Source organism: Cervus elaphus, chromosome 27 (genome assembly GCF_910594005.1).
Source record: "Cervus elaphus chromosome 27, mCerEla1.1, whole genome shotgun sequence".
NCBI classification, from domain to species: Eukaryota; Metazoa; Chordata; class Mammalia; order Artiodactyla; family Cervidae; genus Cervus; species Cervus elaphus.
The window spans coordinates 36002945-36020879 of NC_057841.1; the positions used below are offsets into that span (position 1 = coordinate 36002945).

At 46.2% G+C, this 17935-nt stretch overlaps 1 protein-coding gene across 3 annotated transcripts in view; it reads right to left on the reverse strand.

The window, feature by feature from the left end:
* Positions 1-378: 378 nt before the first annotated feature.
* The window catches only part of LAMA3 (laminin subunit alpha 3), a 250418-nt gene continuing 232861 nt past the window's right edge, over positions 379-17935 (reverse strand). For all 3 annotated transcript variants that reach the window (XM_043889262.1, XM_043889260.1, XM_043889263.1), the window contains 8 exons: positions 14959-15128; positions 10325-10508; positions 8500-8640; positions 5671-5830; positions 5428-5558; positions 3252-3345; positions 1698-1817; positions 379-929 (listed from right to left, as the gene is read on the reverse strand). In XM_043889262.1, the coding sequence (XP_043745197.1) occupies positions 784-929; positions 1698-1817; positions 3252-3345; positions 5428-5558; positions 5671-5830; positions 8500-8640; positions 10325-10508; positions 14959-15128 (1146 nt within the window). In that variant the 3' untranslated portion in view covers positions 379-783. The remainder of the gene's footprint in view (positions 930-1697; positions 1818-3251; positions 3346-5427; positions 5559-5670; positions 5831-8499; positions 8641-10324; positions 10509-14958; positions 15129-17935) is intronic.

Below are 17935 nucleotides of genomic sequence, written 5' to 3' on the forward strand. Positions count from 1 at the left end.
AGTACATCCCTCTCATCTCCTCTACTAGAAAGTTTTCACCCACAAGGAATTGAAAATCATAATCTAGACTTGGCTGGTAGCAGACTGTATGTGGGAAGTCATGTGGAGTTACAGGTTCATTAATTCAGTTTGTTACTCACCATTTTGTGAGTATTATGTGTCTCCTCTGTCAGACTGCATATTCCTTCAAAGAAGTAACTACTCCTCATATGTGACTGCAGACCCAACCGTGAGCACACACAGCACCTCACTAGCATGTGTTTGATAATTATTTGTAGAAGACTGTGTTGTATGTAGCACACTGAACAGGTGCTAAAGAATTAATACAATTAATAATGACCATCAAACCAATGGTTTTATGTTGATAAAACATCATAATTTAAAGAGTATACTGCATTTATTCAACCCCAGAAATTATGACATCTTGACGCATGTAAAAATTTTTGTAGTTTTAAAGTGCTTTGAAAGATATTTATTTTTTTTAACAAGTGGAAAATAATGTTCTTTAAAAGACACTGAACTTTTAGTGGAAAATGGTATTACCAGAAGCATGTAACAATTTGTTGATTCTCTTTAAGAAATGGGATTTTGATTTAAAATATATACGCAGCACTGAATGCCAAAATGATGGGTACGTGTGGTTGGAATTAAAAATGAGATCTGCTATTAAACACATTCGGATGGTGTCTGAAGTTAAAAACGACCTTGAGAGGGGAGAGGGAGGGGTACTGGGTCATTAGTGCTTCTGGAGATGAACTTCCTTGCTGTGTAAGGGAGTCTGAGTCAGTGGTCAGGACAGCCATTCAGACTGACAGTCCCCTGAACTTCTGCGGCTCCAGTGACAGGGACAGGAATGTGGTTGACTTGAATATTCTTCAGGCAGCCAAAAAAGGATGTCCACACAGGAAGCTTCGGGGTTTTCAGATTCCCTGAAAGCAAAAGGAGGTGCCTTTGATGGATCATTCATATTTAGTGGAGTGAATGCATTCTTAGTGGAGTGAGAAACAGTCTTCTTAGAGCAAAAGGTACCCCAGGTCTCAGGCCACCCCGTCATCTCTTTCCTTAGGTGGGTACCCAACACACATGCTGCTGTGATAAATCAACCACAAGGCTACTCTTCACATCCTTCAAAGAAGGAGATTCCACAGCCCAAATCAATAGACAGTGGCTCCGAGCTCTAGTGCTTTTTCACGGGTCATGGAAGGCTATAAAATTAACAACCAGACCATCTGGAGGGACATAAAACAATGAAGACTGACGAGGCTCTTTCCAGGCAAACTTCCAGTCTTGAACTTGACTCCCTCTCAACCTGCCTGAGTCCTCCATTCTGGCTCCACAAGGCTTAAGTGTCTGGAGGGGGAGAGGCCAGTTTCTGAGGTCTTTGTCTGACTCTTCATGATACAGGGCTTCTAGGTTCACGTGGCCTCTTAAGAGAGGTTGATAAACAAATCATCAGTGTGGGACATTAGGGAGCCACAGCCATGGGGCCTGGTCTGCTGGGAAATGGTCTGTTGCTGGCAACTGGATTTCCCTATATGCTGGAGAAAGGGCTTCACTGTCTACACTGTCCAGCGGATGGGTGCCCTGCTGATGAGCCATGGCGGGGCGGGGGGGGGTGGCGCGTCGCATTTGTTGGGTTAAGATGGACATGTTAAGAATTGACAAGGGACACGGTGTAGAAGTCGGCACAGAGTTACCTGGCACGCCTCCAATGTACAGACGCTCCAGCGGGCGGGCTGGCGGGAAGGGGTGTCGTCCGGCCGTGTAGCTGTCGTCTGCGTCCAGCTTCAGGTGCAGGATGTGCTGTTTTATGGTGACTGGAGGGAAAGGAGGCGGTCAGATCTGTCACCTGAGGAGAGCCCTGCCCACTGTGTAATGTCGACACCTGCACGTCAACACCGGCTCCCTTCTAACTCACTCCTGTCAGATCTGAGGGAGCGTTGCTCGAGGGAATTCCATCGACCTTAACACAAATACAACTAATTTCTCCCCACCAGGTACTGTTTAGGTGTTTTCACATATATGACAGAATTTAATCCTTAAAATGAATCCATGAGGAAGGTATTATCCCTCGTTTCCCAGATAAAAGACTATCTCCCTCAGTCACTGAGGAGCTTGACAAGATGGAGTTGTTATAAACTGAATGAGTTGGGATTTAAGACCTAGTTTCCTGTGCTCCACAAGCCAAAGCTTTTCCCACGATCTCTGGTTCCTTCCAAGAAGACACTGACTGACTTCTGAAAACTGACTCCAAAGACAGTGGCTTTTGACCCTCTAAATAAAACTCCTCCCATATTAAAAACCTTAACCAACTGCAACGGAGTTCGCTTTTAGCCAAGAAAGTGTTAGTCGCTCAGTCGTGTCCCACTCTTTGCAACCCTATGGACTGTAGCCCACCAGGCTCCTCTGTCCTTGGGATTCTACAGGTAAGAACACTGAAGTAGGTTGCCATTCCCTTCTCCAGGGGATTGTCCCAACTCAGAGAGCGAATCCAGCCCTCTTGCATTGCAGGCAGATTCTTTACCATCTGAGCGACCAAGGAAGTCCCTGGTATTCCAGCCAATACAGTTTAATATATCACCAAACTCATATGTGCAAGATATTCATAAAATACCAGATTCAATTTGAGAGGCTGTGCCTGTTCTCTGTCAAGTGGTTTGTCTAAATCTTTGGCCTTAATATTAAATAGTTGTTGAAAAAATAACCCAACAAATGAACTTTAACCACAGTAAGAGCAAACATTTACTGAGCACTTAGTATATATTGGATACTGCTAAGTACTTTATATGCATTATACCATTAATTTTCACAACCCTGGCAGGTATATCACTATTTTTTTCTCCATTGTGCTGATAAGAAAACTGAAGATAAAGAGAAATTAAGTAGCTTGCCCAAGGTCTCATAGGTAAGGGCTGAAACTGAGATCTGAACTTGGTTACTTCTGACTTTAGAGCCAAAATCTAAGTCACAATGTTATCCTACCTTGAAAAAAAGCACAGCTTATCAGTTTGCTAGCCTTAAAAACAAACAAACAAAAACCCTCAAAGTGTTACGGACAACTGGAGCCAAGAATTATGTAAATATGACTGGGGCTGAGTGAGAAGGGACAGGTTCCCAGAATGTTAGCCTGGTGGGCTGACCCTGGTCAAATGCTAATGGACGGATGAACCGAGACCACGTTGGGACATTCAAGTCTGGATGGGAAGGGAGACTGTTTCCGCCTGTGAACAACAGGCTTCTGAACATCATACCTGCCACTGAGTGCCACTGTCCATCACACAGAGCCTGCTTGGGTGTCACCGATGTCAAGACCCCACCTGCCTCACTGCCCACAGAGGCCGTGACCTGGAACACACATGCATTTTCCTATTTCCTTCAGAAAGGCAGGTGGAGCCCATGTCTTGCCATGTCCCTTCCCAGCCCTTGCACCCTGACCTCCCAGGAGCCCTTGAAATATGGGTGCCCCCTCCCGTTCCAGGTGGTCACGTGGGGGCCAAGGCTTCATAAGCATCTGTCTGCAGCATCCCTTTCAGGCATGTTAGCTTCAAACCCAGGGCCTGGCCTGAACCTGATGCCAAAGGCAAGGAGGCTTTCCTCTGACCCTCAACACCGATCCCATCAGATTGACTCAAAGGTTACTGATTAGCCTCCAAGACCTGCCTGTGTTATTAGTATGTGACAGTAGGATTGTTTAGGAAGACATGTAAAATTTGGAAGGCAAAAGTGCTGGCTGAGGCCTACACTCTGCTGAAAAGGCCAGCCTCTTATATAATTCCGTGAACACAGGACTTCAGGAGGGTTCTCATCCAAGGAATTCAGCAGGCTAACCGACCGAGTTTGCTCTGGGCACGTGCCAGGGTCAGGCACTCAATGTGCTATTGTGCAGAATCCCACGTTCCCACTCTGGGCCAGGATCCTCCATGGGCTGAATCAAGGTCAAGGAAATGAGAGGACTGAAATAAGCATGTGGATAAATAATTTACACTTAATTTGCAGGTCCTCAGACAGTGTAGCCTCTTCTTGGGCAATTTTCAAGCTAAACAGCATCACAGCTGTTAGTTAGGAAGGTTACCAGGTCTGGATTTCGGGGGGGTGGATTATTTCCTATCCAGAAGGTCTCACTGGCGGCATTTCCCAGCCCCTCCCATGAGAAGTGAGGCTTGTCTGCACCACCTCAATCATAGCTGCTCGCTCCTCTGGCCCACGAGAGGCCCGCTCACACTTCAAGCTGCAGCTTAATTTAAAAAAGCATCCAAGAGTTTGGGCTACTATATTTTATCCTGAGAGTTTTCCCTCATGTTTAATAAACTGGAAGGATAGAGGTATAAGAAAATGGCGTTATTATCAATCTTTGCCTTAAGGTCTTAATTGAGAGAGGCTTCCTGGAAGAATTTGCTTTTAAAGAGATTTTTTTGAAAAGATAAGAGATGGACTTCCCTGGTGGTCCAGTGACTAAGACTTCATGCTCCCAATGCAGGGGGCCTGGGTCCAATCCCACATGTCGCAACTGAGAGTTCTCACGCCACAGCTAAGACTCAGCGCAGCCAAATAAATAAATATTTTTTAAAAAGGTAAGACATAAAAGTGGGGGGTAGAAATAAGATATGGAGTAGGCCTGTGAGTGATGGGAAGGATGGTGCAGCAGAAGCACACACTGAAGAAGGAATCCATGAAAAGCTGAAGGAAGGCTGGATGCAAACCCGGTGACCGGCCTGACTGCAGGGACCAGAAAGGCTGGTGCGCCGTGTAGACAGGATCAGGGGAATCTGAAACTGACCCGGAGGACACAGGGCCATGGGCCTGGGTGTAACACAGTGTAGACAGCTGGTGAGAAAATCCATCCCATGAATCCTGGCCCTGCCCTTATGAATAAAAGGAGACACGTGACAAGGGTGAAAGGGAGGTGAGAAAAATGAAACTGTTTTGAGTATACAGCAGCTTCTCTTCTTTCGGACGAAAGCCCTCAGGTATAAGCATTATTCTCCACATTTGAATTTAGCTTTTCATTTTTTTGGCCATGCCACACAGTATGTGGGATCTTAGTTCCTTGACCAGGGACTGAAACTGCATCCCCTGCATTGGAAGCTCAGAGTCTTAATCACTGGACTGCCAGGGAAGTCCTATTCTCTTTATAAAGATAAAGAAAGTGAGTCTGAAAGAGGTTAAGTTCCCTAGGGCCATTTAACTAAGTGGTGGAGCTGAAATTCAGCCCAGCCTGTTTGCATCTGCCCAACTTTAAAGATGAAGAACAGAAAACATGATGACCAAATTACTTGCTAAACCCAAAGAGTAGCCCTGAAGTTATGTCTCTTAAATACAAGTTCAGATTCCAGTCTACCTTAACTTCACCTACCTTGGTCTCCAGAAATAGAATGTGGTTCTAATATAGATTCACACACTCTCCCGTGTCATCAGAGGACCACGTACCTTTCCTGCTTCCATATAAACACATAAGTGCTCCCCGGGTTGACTCCCAATGTGAATGAGAATTCCAGTGAGGCTTCTCGGGCGAATGCTGAAAACAAGCTTAAATTCTGGCCCCAGTGACACAGAGTTAGCTTTCAAAAGAAAATTAAAGAAATAGGTAACCCATCATAATTCAAGAAAAAGGATAAAAGTTCTTCAGAATCAAGGCTATGAAGATTGAAATGCTTCCAAACTGCTCCTTACCTAGGATGATATGACCTCCTTCTTGGGAGAAATAAATGCCTTTCTCCAAAGAGCCACCCAAGCAAGGAGACACCCCAAAACTTGCAGAAGGGGTTTCCAGGGGTTTCAGATCCAACTGAAAGTTCCTCAGGCAGCCCACAAAGCTGTTCTGGGGGAGGCTCTGCAACCAAGCAGAAGAGAAAGCAAACTGCATGACCCACAGCTCCCAGAAATGTACAAGCAGCCAAGGTCAAGGGTGAGGGCAGTTGTTCAAAAAAGCAGGAAGGAGAGGGATCCATCCATCCTGCTTCCAAGAGTCAGGTGGGCCTGACTGGTCCATTCTGGCTCCCTCCATGGTGCCAGAAAACATGGATACCAGGTATCTCGTGGGTGGTCAAAGTTTGAAGGTGTTGCCAAACCAAGGGGTGTTGGTGCAGAGAGCAGGGGTAGTGGAGATGGCTACCTGGTGTGGAATCAAGAATAGAGGGGGGTGTATTTGCAGCAACATGGATGTACCTAGAGATTGTCATATTGAGTGAAGTAAGTCAGACAAAGAAGGAGAAAAACTGTATGCCATCCCTTATATGTGGAATCTAAAGAGAAATGATACAAATGAACTTACTTAGAAAACAGAAAGAGACTCACAGACTTAAGAGAACAAACTTATGGTTGCTGGGAGGAAGGGATAGATAGGGACTTTGGGATGAGCCTGTACACACTGCTATATTTAAAATGGATAACCAACAAGGACCTACTGCATAGCACATGGAACTATGCCTAATGTCTTGTGGCAGCCTGGATAGGAGGGGAATTTAGGGGAGAATGGCTACATGTGTATGTATGGCTGAGTCCCTACCCTGTTCACCTGAAACTCTCACAACATTATAAACTGGCTATACTCCAATATAAAATAAAAAGCTTAAGAAAAAAGAATAGAGGGGGTGACTTGACCCCAGGTCACCACCAGAGCTGCAACAAGGGGGAATTTCCACCTTGCAGTTCACAGATCTCCCCATCTCTTTGCAGGTACAAAATACTTTAGAGTTTCATAAGCCCGTGTGATAGCTTAAGGCAGGGCAGCTGACTGATAAAAGAGGCCAAAACATTCCCAAAATAATAAAGTGTAAAAAAGCTCCTACATTGCTGGGCCCAGTGCACCGTCAACGAATCACAAACGCTGGAGGGGTTAAGATCAGACGCAGGGGATGGGATCAAAGGGCCTGTGTGGAGCCCCACAACTGCCCAAACCGGGCCTGGAACAAAGGCTCCTCACTTGGGGCCCAGGGATGAGCTTCTGGGGTTTTCTGAGCCCTTAAATTATATATCAGAAGTCCAGTGCATTTTCCCAGGGAGAGGAGCTAGAACTTCCATGAAATTCTCCAAAAAGTTAATAAATCGCTGAATAAAATCCCTCAGCGCTCTTGTGGAGCAAATGCCTTTAGGACTCTGACATCCTACATGACAGATGCAAGACATGATCATTTTAAGGGAATCCCATGGCATTCTAGAGGCATGTGGTGTCGGTGTCAACAACAGAGTGCTGATTGGGCCTCCTGTGAAATTTCTAGTTTCTTCAGATTTGCCGTCATAAACAATGATGAGCTTATATCTGACATGATGCTCAGAGCCTCCAGGACAGGCCATAAACTAACTCAGAATCTCCAAAGATGCTGTGTGTCTTGAGATAGCCACTGGGGGACTGGATGTTGCCCGCCCTTTGTAAGGACGTGGAGGAGGGCGATTCAGTGGTTTCCATCCTCGGGGTGAAGGCAGGCATGTAAATGGGACCTTGCATGTAAAGGATGTTGTAAGTGGGGTGAGACTGGTTGTCTCAGACTTTAGGATGTTGAGTGTGATTTATCCAAGTCAAAGAGCATACAAATTGTGCCCCTGAATTGCTACCCTGTCCTGTGATTTCTCTGAGAAACAGGTACCGAGATTGCAGAAAAACAAGCAATGAGTAACCTCCTTAGCAATTAACATGTTATCCATTATACATGTGTTACATTATATATGTATAGATTATACAGTATACATTATATATGTAGAGATTATATGTTATACATTATAATGTAGTAGATAATACATAAATTATGTTACATATTACTTATGATACATATATAACAGTTACTATATACAAAGAGTAAAACAGTACTTTGACTGGCTGGGGTTTTGGCCCAAACCCCAGTGTAAAACTCAAGTGGGCCAGGATGAGCCCTGTGGAGACATCACAGGCAAGGCCAGGTCAGCCTGACCGTCTAGAACCCACTCTGGCAGAAGTGCCCTGCTTTAATTATGTCCATTTCCGGCCCAGAATGGAATCTGATCCCTTCCCTCACACCAGAATGGGTGCCCGTGGAGAGGGAAGGGGCAGGAGGGGCTGAGCGTCTGGTAGCGTATTTGCCAGAAGACAGTGTCTGGGTTGGAGCTGTTGACAGGCCCATCTTCACGTCATGAGCGAAAAGGGCAAATCTGGGAGACTAGTCATGGGTGAGTTCGGCCACCCCAAGTAACCAGGGCAGTGAGGGCTCTGGCCTCCTGGAGGAGAAGGGGGAAGGGGCACCCGCAGAGCTCAGCCCTGTGGCCACAACCCCATCGGAGCCTTTGAACCTGACAAATCCAGGCACGTGCCCCTCCTTCTGGGGACAGACAGACTGGTAACTTTCTCCTTAGCCCAAATTTTCCCCAAGTTTGGTTCTTGGGATAATTTTATCTTATAACATGTTAAATAACATTAAAACACAGATTCAGTTTTTAAAATAATTTAAAGAATTTTGATACTCTTGAATATCTTATAAAACTTTGAAGGTGACTTGTTCTCATCTATGGCTCCGAAGCATCCCTATTTACCTTTGGTTTCCCTGATGGAGCCAATCCCAGGTAAACTGGTGTTCTGAGGCTGATGGTGTAATTTTCAGGCAGACGTCCCTCCCGGGTCCTCAGACCATCCACAACCAAGCGCCCCTTGCCTCCATCTTGCCCAAATGTCACCTTAAGGATAAAGAAAATAAGTTAACTGTATTCTTACCTTCAACATCTGGCATTGTAGTTTATTAGTGGTCACAGGAATTTTTAAAAAAAAAATGTTTCTGTCCCTTCAAGTAGCTTTAAAAAAAATCAGAGATATTTTTTCCCTAGTGTTTTTCATCATCCTTATTTTGTGAGATTATGTTAGATATTAACCAGAGTGAGCTTAAAACATGAACTAAAAAAAAATTCTCAAAAGTGAACAAAAATAAATAGCTGGCCTGGAAACTTAGACAAAAGACAAATAACTGAAGAGTCAAAGGGTCATAAATAAACACACATCCGTGCAACGCAGGGCAAGGAAGAGTTTGTGCAGAGCTGAGACAGGGAAAGCCACATGCTCCTCTGAGCAGGGGTCCTGGAGAAGAGACCGAGGGCTACTTCTTGTCTAACAAGAGGAGCAAGTGTTTTCAACTCTTTGCTAAAAGTCAGGATCCCTGGACTCTGGTGTGGACTCTGCCACCTCCTGGCTACCAGACTATTCACTAATGACTCTCCAGTGCAGATGCCCAGCTGTGACTGCTGGCCTCCACTGTCTACTGACACCTGGGCTTGGATGTCTGACAGGCAACTCAATCAAAGGATATTCACAACAGAACCGTTCTTCCCCAGCCACACCCACCTTCCCCACAGCTTCTCCCTCTCATCTCCACTACTGACCCCAATGCTGGTCCAAAATCACAGGACTCCATCTTGACTCCTCTCTTTCCAGAGGAGTCAAGAGGCCCTCTGGGCTCTGCCTTCTGACACATCCACTCTCTCCCCCCCCACCTTGGTCTCTTGAACCAAAGGCAACAGCAACCATCTGGTCTTCTACTTTTGCTCCTTTATAAATGCTTCAGCTAAAGAGGGTTTTAAAAAGATAAAAAAAAAAGCATTACATGATCAGCTTTAAGTTTTAGATTCTCTAAAAGCTTCAGAGACTCAGAATAAAATCCCAAATCCTCACCTAATCCAGTGCTTAAATGACCTGGGCCTGCCTCACCCTGCATCCCTGGTGGCTCAGATGGTAAAGAATCTGCTTGTAATGCAAGAGACCTGGGTTTGATCCCTGACTTGGAAGATCCCCAGGAGAAGGGAATGGCAACCCACTGCAGTATTCTTGCCATGGAGAATTCCATAGACAGAGGAGCCTGGTGGGCTACAGTCCATAGAGTCACAAAGAGTCAGACACAACTGAAGCGATTTAGCATGCATGTACACACTTGCCTTAGACTGCATTTCTTTAACCCCGGGATGCCTTTAGGCAAGAGCTGAGATGCTAAGGATGTGGGCCCTTACACCTGTGCTCTAGAGAAAGCATTCCAGACTCAGAGAAGGGTCTGGAGACCTGGAAATTGTCCTGAAGGAGAGAAATGGTAAAGGGGGCAAGGACGGGAACAAGCAAGGAGCAGTCCACGGAGCTGTGAGGCAGGGAGGATCTGAAGAAGCAGAGAGGAAAGCCCATCTTGGCGTCTAGGATGACATTCGTGCATGGCACGTGCAGGAGTCTCTGGGGCCGACATGCTGGGGTGCTCGGTGCCTCTGACCACACGTGCTCTCCCAGTGCTCGTGCCCTCCTGCCTGGAAGAAGCTGAGACTTCTGTCTTCAGCTACTCGGCAGTGAACTCGGCCCCGGGGGAGGTTCTAAGGCAGCCCCAGAGCTCACCGTGTGCCACTTCCCGTCACTGCACTTCTCTTTGCTTTTGAGCTTCAGTTTTCTCCCTTCTGCCCCCAGGGCAAAGACCAGCCGTCCCTTTGAAAGATAAAGAGCCATAAAGGAGTTCCTAGTCCCCGTATAAAACACGAGCCCTCTGGACGCCGTTGTCAGCACATCCACAGCAAACTGTGACCTGCAGGGGAAAGAGAGCAAAATGCAAAGAAGGAAAACAAGAGGTTTGTCGTGTTTCTCCAAATCTCCAAAGCCAGGAGAGAGGGTGAGGAGCAACCCCCCACTACTCCATAATTTAAGTGAATAAACTAAGGCATGTAATTGATTAAACAACCTATTTCTTTGGGAGTTTTTAAAAGCTTGTTTTTCAGCGGTTAAAAGTTTTGTTGTATAATTTCCTTACTGTGTTGGGGAATAAGAGGAAGTTTTATGACAACCTCAGCTAGCGACGTAAGTCTCAGTGAATGGCAAGGAGGAAGATGCCCTACTTTAAAAAAAAATCTGCATTTTAGAAAATTATGGTAAAATACACATAACATAAAGCTTAGCATCTTTTAACCATTTTTAAGAATAGAGTTCAGAAGTGTTAAGTACCTTCACTGTTGTGCAGCAAATCTCCAGAACTCTTTTCATCTTGTAAAACTGAAAATCCCTACACATTAAACAACAGCTCTGTATTCCCTCCTCCCCGCACTGCCTACCAACCACCATTCTACTTTCTGTCTCTAAGAATCTGACTGTTGTAGGTGCTTCATAGAAACAGAATCATACAATATTTGTCTTTTTGCAACTGGCTTATTTCACTGAGCAGCCTCGATTTTTAAACCCAGTGAATATGTTTTCTATTTCATATACATGCAGAGAAAAGAAAGTTGCGAGGAAAAGTCAGGGAAAAACTTTAATAACAAGGATTTGAGTTAAGCATTGGGTAGGCATCTTCTTTCTGTAAGACATATTTAACACAGAGGCACAGAAGTCCAGTTCACCTTCTCTTGCCCACCCTTATGTTTCTCAGACCTTAATACCTCACCTTTGATGGAACAGGAATTAAGCAAGCATCATGCAGTAAAAGCAAAGAGTTAAAGTTAAATTTCCTTTGCATGATGGTTGCATATAGGCACGTGTGGCTAAGCAAGCTTTACTTTCTATGCACACTCACATCCATTCATCCATTTACTTATTCATTCAACAAATATTTAATGAGTGGGTCATATGTACAAGGCACCATGATGAGCTCTGAGAATGAAGCAATGGATGTTTCATTCTTTGACTGGTTTGTGCTGTGTAGATGCCCTGGTTGTGGTTTACTTGCTAAGTCATGTCCAGTGGACTGTAGCCTGCCAGGTTCCTCGTCCATGGGATTTTCCAGGCAAGAATACTGGAGCGGGTTGCCATGCCCTGCTCCAGGGGATTTTCCCGACCCAGGGATGGAACCCACATCTGTCTCCTGCACTGGCAGGCGGCTTCTTTACCTCCACTGCCACCTGGGAAGCCCTAAGAAACAGTTACTGAATTGAAGTAAATGGAAACATGTGGAGGCAGAATCAGGAAGTGGAAGAAATACTGACGCTGTTACATCTCTTTGCTTTTTAATACTGTGAGGTTGAGCAAACCTGGAGATGCACTTTCATGCTTCAGATTTGCAAGTTTCCTTGAGGGTAGAGTTCCTCAAAATGAAAAAGAAATCTATATTCGTGAGATTAAAGCGACCAGATGGTGACACTGCTCAGTATGTCTCTCGGTGTAGCTGCCTGTCAGTGCGGAGGTTTGGAGAAGGAGGGTTAGCCAATTTGAGGAGGATATTAGAACTTGCTACAGAATTAAAGTACTTTACACATATGTGGGCTTTGTTATTGGACTTGACATTTGCTTTCCAGCATTATTTCTTAAAGCAATTTTCTTTCAGAAAAGACTAACTGACTAACACCCCAAAAAGACATCAGTAGCTTCAAATCCTGGCATATTGTATTGCAGCTATGAGTCTTTATTGCTGAGGATTAGAAGGTAAGGCAGAGAGCAAAGAAGCATTTTTTTTTTACATTCACCCAGAGGTTAAAATAGTGGTGAAAGGGGAAGTCGCTCAGTTGTGTCTGACTCTTTGCGACCCCATGACTATACAGTCCATGGAGTTCTCCAGGCCAGAAGACTGGAGTGGGTAGCCTTTCCCTTCCCCAGGGGATCATCCCAACCCAGGTATCAAACCCATGTCTCCCACATTGCAGGCGGATTCTTTACCAGCTGAGCCACCATGGAAGCCCAAGAATACTGGAGTGGGTAGCCTACCCCTTCTCCCGCGGATCTTCCAGACCCAGGAATTGAACCAGGGTCTCCTGCATTGCAGGCAGATTCCTTACCAACTAAGCTATCAGGGAAGTCCCTAAAATGGTGGTACACAGTTTTAAAGCAGAGACCAAACTTGCAAGAATAGAAATTAGGATGAGAATGACAGAATAGTCCAAATCTTGCAAGATCCTGAAAATACACTGATTGCCACAATATTGGGGACTAAAATAATTTTAAAATTATATGTACTAAGGATTACTTTTTCCCACTTCCCCTTTAAGAATATTACTTTTTCCATTTATTATATATAATTCAGTGTTGGATGGGAAGATGCCAGGGTTGAATCATCAGAGGAAGCCAGATAGGTCATCACAGTGAATGTGCTGAGAAAAGATGCAGGAGAAAAGGGGCCATGGAGGGAGGGGGGAGTGCAAAGCTAGCGGAACAGCCTCAGAGCTGGGGAAGACGGGAGGGGGGCTGAAGGGTGGAAAAAGGGCAGTGCATGCAGCATCCCAGGGAGACTGTTGACATTATGGCCAGCGTGACTGAGAGAGCAGCGCTGGGGAGCGGGGTAGGCCCAGGACGGGCTGAGAGCTGAGAGGGTCACCACCTCTGCTGTCTGCCTGTCTCCCACTGACACAACTTTGCCAGATCAGGGATCTCCATAATGTCTATGAGTCTACTGGAGTCTGGAGCTCAGGGCTGAGGCTCACCTTCATAGCTTGGCCCCTCCCCTTCTGGCTTTCACACACTCAGCCCCTCCCCTTCTGGCTTTCACACACTCAGCCCCCCCCCCCCCCCCATTTCCGGCTTTCACACCTGCCTGCGAATCACACACTTGCTTACTGAGCCCACTTCCGAGGGCCAGCTCATTCCAACCTATGACCTCTCCTCCCTCCAAGCAAGGCATTACCAACCCTATTTAACTGCTGAGAAAACTGAGGTTCAAAGAGATGGAGCAATTTCTGGAAACATGTGAGGCAGGTGTAATTATGCCACTTTTAAGTGTGGCATAATAAGACAAGCTGAAGAGCAGCGTGTGGCGGCCTTGGAGTTGCCCCTCAGAGCTCCCTTCAGGAGACCCCACTGCCGGGGCACAGTGGCCTGGCAGCACCCAGCTGCCCCTCTCTCAGAACCTCAGTGGCACCCAGTGACTCCCAGCTACACATCAAGCTCAGCAGAAAAGAGCCAGGCCATTCTGCCAACACTGGTGATGATCTCTGCTTGGATGCCCACCCGCCAGCCTGACTTCCTCAGAGCGTCCCTGCTGAGGCTCTTCCCGCCTCTGTCTGCCTTCCCCTCTCCTTTCACAGCACCCTCGCCGCATCTCAGCTGAAGGCTCTCCCCACCAGCTCCTGCTCCCCTCTTTTATCTTCCACAGGAACAACCATTCTCTTGCGCATCTAATCTCATCTTGACATCTGCATCCCCATGACCTGAACTGGCTTGTGGCCTGAGGTCACACAGGCAGCCAGCGGCCGAGCAAGTGGATGGAAAGCCAAAATCGGAAAGCCAGGTCTTTTTGACTTTTGGGCAATTCTGCCTCGGTAGATAAGTCCCCAAAGAATTCTGGGCACTGTTTTATTTATGTCACCTTCAAATCATATGAAAATGACAAGCCTCGCCTTTGTTTTTTTCCTGACACAATTAATATCTCTGCTCATTCCCTCCTCCCCCAAAGAGATACAACTTGTTAGCACAAAACGTCCCAACGTATTCTCTAAAGATGATGTTATCTGGCACCAAGTCTTCCTGAAAGAATGATTTTTCTCTGACTGTAGAATGCAGGAGAAGAAAGGTGATGTATCACAGAAATAAACAGCAGCTTTGGAAAGACATATCAGCCTTATTTTTAGCACACTGTCAGTTCTAAACCAGAGCCGAGCTGACTGTTTCAGGGTCTGGGCAGCACCTGTCAGGTGTGCCTCTGGCCGCATGGAGGAAGGATGCTTCAGTGGCTGGGCTCTGTGTGCTGGGCAGGCTGGCACTTCTTTTCATAAACATGGTTGTTCCCCACTTCACTGGGCCTCCCAGGTGGCTCAGCAGTAAAGAATCCGCCTGCCAAGCAGGAGACACAGGTTCAATCCCTGGGTCAGAAAGATCCCTTGGAGGAGGGCATGGCAATCCACGTCAGTACTCTTGCCTGGGTAACCCCATGGACAGAGGAGCCTGGCGGGCTACAGTCCATAGTATCACAAAGAGCTGGACATGATTAAGTGACTAAACAACAAGCCCCTTCCTCAGTGGCAAGTGCCTGGCATCACGGCGGTTAGCCTGCCCTAGTATATATAGAGCCCTACGTAGGCTCAGAGTCTGAGTTGGCGTGGGGCAGGAACATGAAATAATACCTGGGTTTCAGCAAATCCTGGGGAAGCATGAATAGCAAGTGGCTGGTGGGACTGTCCCCAAACCGGAAGGCTCGGTGGCTGGTCTGGGCTCCGGGAAGTAGTGGGCAAAACTGAGCCTCTCCCCATGCCTTCGAGCTCCTCGGGGAGATGGCTGGCGCATCCTGCAATGGCTGTGTGGGAGAGAAACCAAAAATCAGGACAGCTAATTATCTGGGGGAAGGGTGGAGAATGCCTGTCTTGCTAAGTGCCTTGCTCAGTTTTGACTTTTGATTCTAAGAGCTGAATTCAATAGGGATGAATTCATTCTGGGGGAGGATACATGTTGCTCCCTCCCATCCTACACAGGTCTGTGGTACATGGGACCAGCAGGTATCCAGAGCACCTCCCCTGCCTGGGGGCTTGCTTCACTGGTGGCTCAGACAGTAAAAAATCTGCCCGCATTGCGGAAGACCTGGGTTTGATCCCTGGGTCAGGAAGATGCCCTGGAGAAAGAAATGGCTACCCACTCCAGTATTCTTGCCTGGAAATTCCCATGGACAGAGGAGCCTAGCTGGCTACAGTCCATGGGGTCACAAAGAGTTGGACATGACTGAACAACTAACATTCCTCTTCCTGGAGCTTCAGAAGACCCACAGTGGTTCTCAAGAGAAGAACCACAGTAGTTCTTGAGAGAGGCAGCATTCAACCATTTTTATTAAAAAAAAAAAAGAAAAGAAAAAGAAAACAAAACACCTCATATCAAGCCATCCAAGGCTCATCTGATTGGGCTCCAGTGAGTGGTTCTGAGTTCACCTCCCCCTGTCCCCTTTCTCCTCCAAACCATCCCTGTTCACCGAGCTTCCCAAGCCTGTAGAGACCACACGTGAAGAGGACGCATGACGGGGGTACTCTTTTGCCCCCTTCTGATGCCTATGTCAGAAGCTTTCTTTATCTCCTTTATACTTTAATAAAACTTTATTACACAAAAGTTCTGAGCGATCCAGCCTCGTCTCTGGCCCCGGATTGAATTCGTCTCCTCCGGAGGCCAAGAATCCCGCGTCTTATCATTCAGCAACAATCTTTCATCTTGGGGGCTCGTCCGGGATCCTTCAGGACAAGATGGGCCTGATAATCTATGTGAACCTACTTCTGCTGACTCCAGAAATCCTGAGTCTGCCGTTTGATCCTCAAGACAATGCCTTCCTGTCCTGGGCTCACTCCGATGCTGCATTCCACAATCGGTCTAACTGCTGGGTCTGCGGAGCACTCCCCTCTTCATCAGTGGAAGGCTTCCCATGGTGGACATCTCCACTTCAAGGAAAGGACTTTCTCTAAGTCTGCAAATACCTTCAACAGTTGCATGTGATGCCTCTTCTTAAACTGGTGACATCTAACAACCTTAAGATGGACTGATGTAACTATGGACATAACGTGACTTTTCATTTTGATTTTAACTTGGTTTAATGACTATTTTGCCTTACATCTGTAACTGTATAATGGGGTTTTCTAACCGTCTAAAAGCTTTTAGTTTACAAATAGTTGTCCGAGCTCCTATGAGTGCCACAGCTTCCTCCAACTATTACTTGGAGCCCCTGGATCAGACATCCTCACTATGAGGATTAGGAGAATATGTTGCCTCACCAATTTAGGGGCAACGCCCCTTGTCAGCTCGGAAGCAGTTATAGAAAGAGAATGATGCCCCTTTTCCCTAGGCAACATAATTCTCCTAAAAGAAAAGGGGGGAATGAGAGAGTCATTTCCTAGGCAGGTTGATAAGAAGTCTAGGGGTCCCCAAGGAGAGAGAGGTCTGGGATATTCAAGGAGGAAGAAAGGACAAACTTTTTTACTTTTTTTCCTCTACATTCCTTAGGATTATATAACAATAATGTATTCTGCCTGAGAACAGTCTTTGGATTAAACCCTCTGGCTAATTCTGTTATCTTAAAACATAAATTATGGGGGTAGGTCTGGTCTTTACAAGGATGTATCCTGCCTGAGGACAATCTTTGGATTAAACCTTCTGGCCAACTCTGTTATCTTAAAATGTAAATTATGGGAGTGGGTCTGGTGAGGTTTTTGCAGCCTCCAGACATTCTTTGGATTCATTGGAGAGTATATAACTCCATTGCTAATACTAGCAAAGGGGGTACTCTTTTGCCCCCTTCTGATGCCTATGTCAGAAGCTTTCTCTATCTCCTTTATACTTTAATAAAACTTTATTACATACACACACACACAAAGAGGACGCATGACTATGAAGAGCACATTCTTTGGGGTTCTACAGCCCTAAGTTTTAATTCAAACTCTACTTACTGAGTGCTCTTGGGCAGTTTTTTTAACTTAGGATTCAATTTCCTGACCTGTAAGATTGGCATTTTATTCTGCTCTTGTACGGGTATGGTGAGAACTGAGAGATGAGAGGAAAACATTGCAAAGTGTCTGTACCTGTGAGTCCCACCACATCCTGCTGTCTCCCAGCTTTGGGCTTCTGTTTGTGGAGCAACAATATTCACTCATCTAAATTTAACCCAAACTCCAGACCCAGTCTGGCTATCCCCTCCTCCAAAAAGAACACCCCCAGCCCCTGATCAGTAGCAGGAAAAATGCCTGCAGACCACTCATGTCCCTCTCAAGTTATTAGTGTGTTTAATGATAATAATAATAGCTAATATTTATTGCATGCCTACCATGTGCCACATGTTGTCTATCACCTCATTGAATCCTCACACCACCATAAGATATTACTATTCAGTTGAGTTGAGTTCAGTTGCTCAGTCGTGTCCAACTCTTTGCGACCCCATGAATCGCAGCACGCCAGGCCTCCCTGTCCATCACAAACTCCCGGAGTTTACTCAAACTCATGTCCATCGAGTCAGTGATGCCATCCAGCCATCTCATCCTCTGTCGTCCCCTTCTCCTCCTGCCCCCAATCCCTCCCAGCATCAGGGTTTTTCCAATGAGTCAACTCTTTGCATGAGGTGGCCAAAGTACTGGAGTT